The sequence below is a fragment of the Tupaia chinensis genome, unplaced genomic scaffold (assembly GCF_000334495.1).
Source record: "Tupaia chinensis unplaced genomic scaffold, TupChi_1.0 Scaffold145652_1, whole genome shotgun sequence".
NCBI classification, from domain to species: Eukaryota; Metazoa; Chordata; class Mammalia; order Scandentia; family Tupaiidae; genus Tupaia; species Tupaia belangeri.
Genome location: NW_006205509.1, coordinates 3,547,669 through 3,550,031, shown reverse-complemented (window position 1 = coordinate 3,550,031; position 2,363 = coordinate 3,547,669). Strand labels below are relative to the sequence as shown.

Here is a 2,363-nt window from a genome sequence, read left to right as displayed (position 1 = left end):
CATGAATACAGTTTCTTTTCCTTTTGTTTATGTTCAGCCTCTATTTTGACAGAGATTTCTTTGAATGTAACAAGCTAAAAATTACAAATGAAAAAGGAAATCTTTCCTAGTCTTTATAGGGTGGATCTGTGCTGGGGCACTCTCAAGATTATGCAAGACAGTTTACAATTCTGCCATATCCTTCTATTACTGCTTGCACTGAAACTATGGAGCAGCAAGATGTGAAAGTTTAAGGTCTTCTCAAGTCTTGTCTAAGTATGAATTCTCTTGGGCATGTGTGTGAATTACAAAATTCCCTAGTACATACAAGCAGTTTGGAATGCCCTAATTTACCAAAGGAACTCTCTTCCTGATTTTTCTCCTGAGTTGCAAATGGCCTATTGTATATTTCAATTATAATTTTTTTCTCAAGTAACTGTAGATTTTTGTTAATTTTACAATGTTTTTGAGCAATGTGCACCACTTTTTTGCCCTGAGTGAGTTATTAGTTAGCTGAACCATAGGACCCAGGTAGGTTAGACGACAAACACAATCATTGATAAATAAGGTATGCTCATCTTACTCCAGAACCAGGAACCAGGATCTCACCTTGGGAACATAGTCAATATCTATAAAATGGATACTGAGCATAGGAAGACATTAGACAAGTGAAAGTTAAAAAAAAAAAATCACAGAGTTTTGCTCTCATTTTTAAGTTATCTTTTTCTTCTTCAGTATTTACTTGGTTACTATAAACTTTGACCATTTCGTAGAGTTCCCACGATGTTAGTCCTGAAACTGCTAGTTGTAAATCTTTCTGGGATGGGACAGGAGATAGGTGCTTTACAGTCTACACTTTTACTAATGTCATTTGATTTGTTCCTAATTTTATTTCCAGATTACAGTTTCTCTAAATGGCCTTGAGGAATCACAGCACCATCACTGAGTTCATACTCCTTGGACTATCAGAAGATCCTCATATCCAGGCTCTGCTCTTTGTGCTGTTCCTGGTGATTTATCTCCTGACACTGATGGGAAACCTGATGATGATGGCAGTCATCAAGGCAGATTCTCATCTCCATACACCTATGTACTTCTTCCTGAGTCATCTCTCTTTTTTGGATTTTTGCTTCTCTTCTGTCACAGTGCCAAAGATGTTGGAGAATCTCCTGTCCCAGAAGAAAACCATTTCTGTGGAGGGATGTCTAGCTCAGGTCTTTTTTGTGTTCGATACTGGGGGCACCGAAGCCTGCCTGCTTGCCATGATGGCCTATGACCGCTATGTTGCCATTTGTCACCCTCTGTTTTACAGTCACATAATGACCAACCAGCTTTGTAAGAGGCTGGTTTGGGTATCCTGGGGCCTTGGATTTCTGGATTCATTTATCAACATTCTTCTAGTAATGGATTTTGATTTCTGTGGAGATAAGTACATCCCCCATTACAGCTGTGAGCTTCCCTCTCTCTTCCCTCTCTCCTGTTCTGATATTTCCACAAGTTTTACTGTTTCACTCTGCTCTACTCTCCTGCATGGACTTGGAACCTGTTTCCTGATCATTTTCTCCTATACTCTCATTATTTCTACCATTCTGCACATTGGATCATCTTCAGGTAGAAAGAAGGCATTTTCTACTTGCTTTTCCCATCTCACTGCCGTGCTTCTGTTTTACAGTTCAGCTTTTCTTCGCTATGTCACACCAAACTCAGGGTCACCTTTGGAGTTGATCACCTCCATACAATACAGTGTGATCACTCCCTTAGTGAATCCACTTATCTATAGCATGAAGAACAATGAAGTGAAAGTGGCTGTAAGAAGAACCTTGAGAAAATATCTCCAATAGTAGCTGACCAAAACAAAATATATGTGTTGGCTAATCTTTGACAAGGGTGCTAAGAATACTCAATGAAAAAAAAATAATCTCTTCAACAAATGGTGTTGGGAAAACTGGATATATATTTCCAAATTAATTACATTATTCTTATACTATATATAAAAATAATCCAAAATGTATTTAAGATTTAAATATAAGACCTCCAATTGTAAAATTTCTAGAAGAAAATATGCAAGAAAGCTTAGCCTTGATTTTTTTTTTTTTAGATTTGAAAGCAAAAGCTCAAGGAGCAAAAGCAAAATTAGATAAATGAGACTACATCAAATTTAAAAAGTTTCTTAAAGCAGGACCAGCAGTTAGCGTAATGGCTATGTTGCTGGACTCCCATGTAGTCGACCGCGGTTCGCGTCCCGGACCCGGTGGCTTAAACTCACGCCTGGCGCGTGTGTGTGCGTGCCCAAGACCCCAAGAGGAGAAGGGAGGAGAAGGGATTGTGGCGTGGCCATCCCTCCTGGGGGGTGATTTCTTGCTTGGGAACCAGCAGTTAGCGTA

At 39.1% G+C, this 2,363-nt stretch overlaps 1 protein-coding gene across 1 annotated transcript; it reads left to right on the top strand.

Annotated features, from left to right (window-relative positions):
- The first annotated feature begins 893 nt into the window (after positions 1 to 893).
- LOC102489917 (olfactory receptor 8S1) lies at positions 894 to 1,820 on the top strand. Its single transcript, XM_006168252.1, has one exon. The coding sequence runs from the start codon at positions 894 to 896 to the stop codon at positions 1,818 to 1,820; it is 927 nt and encodes a 308-aa protein (XP_006168314.1).
- Positions 1,821 to 2,363: the final 543 nt, after the last annotated feature.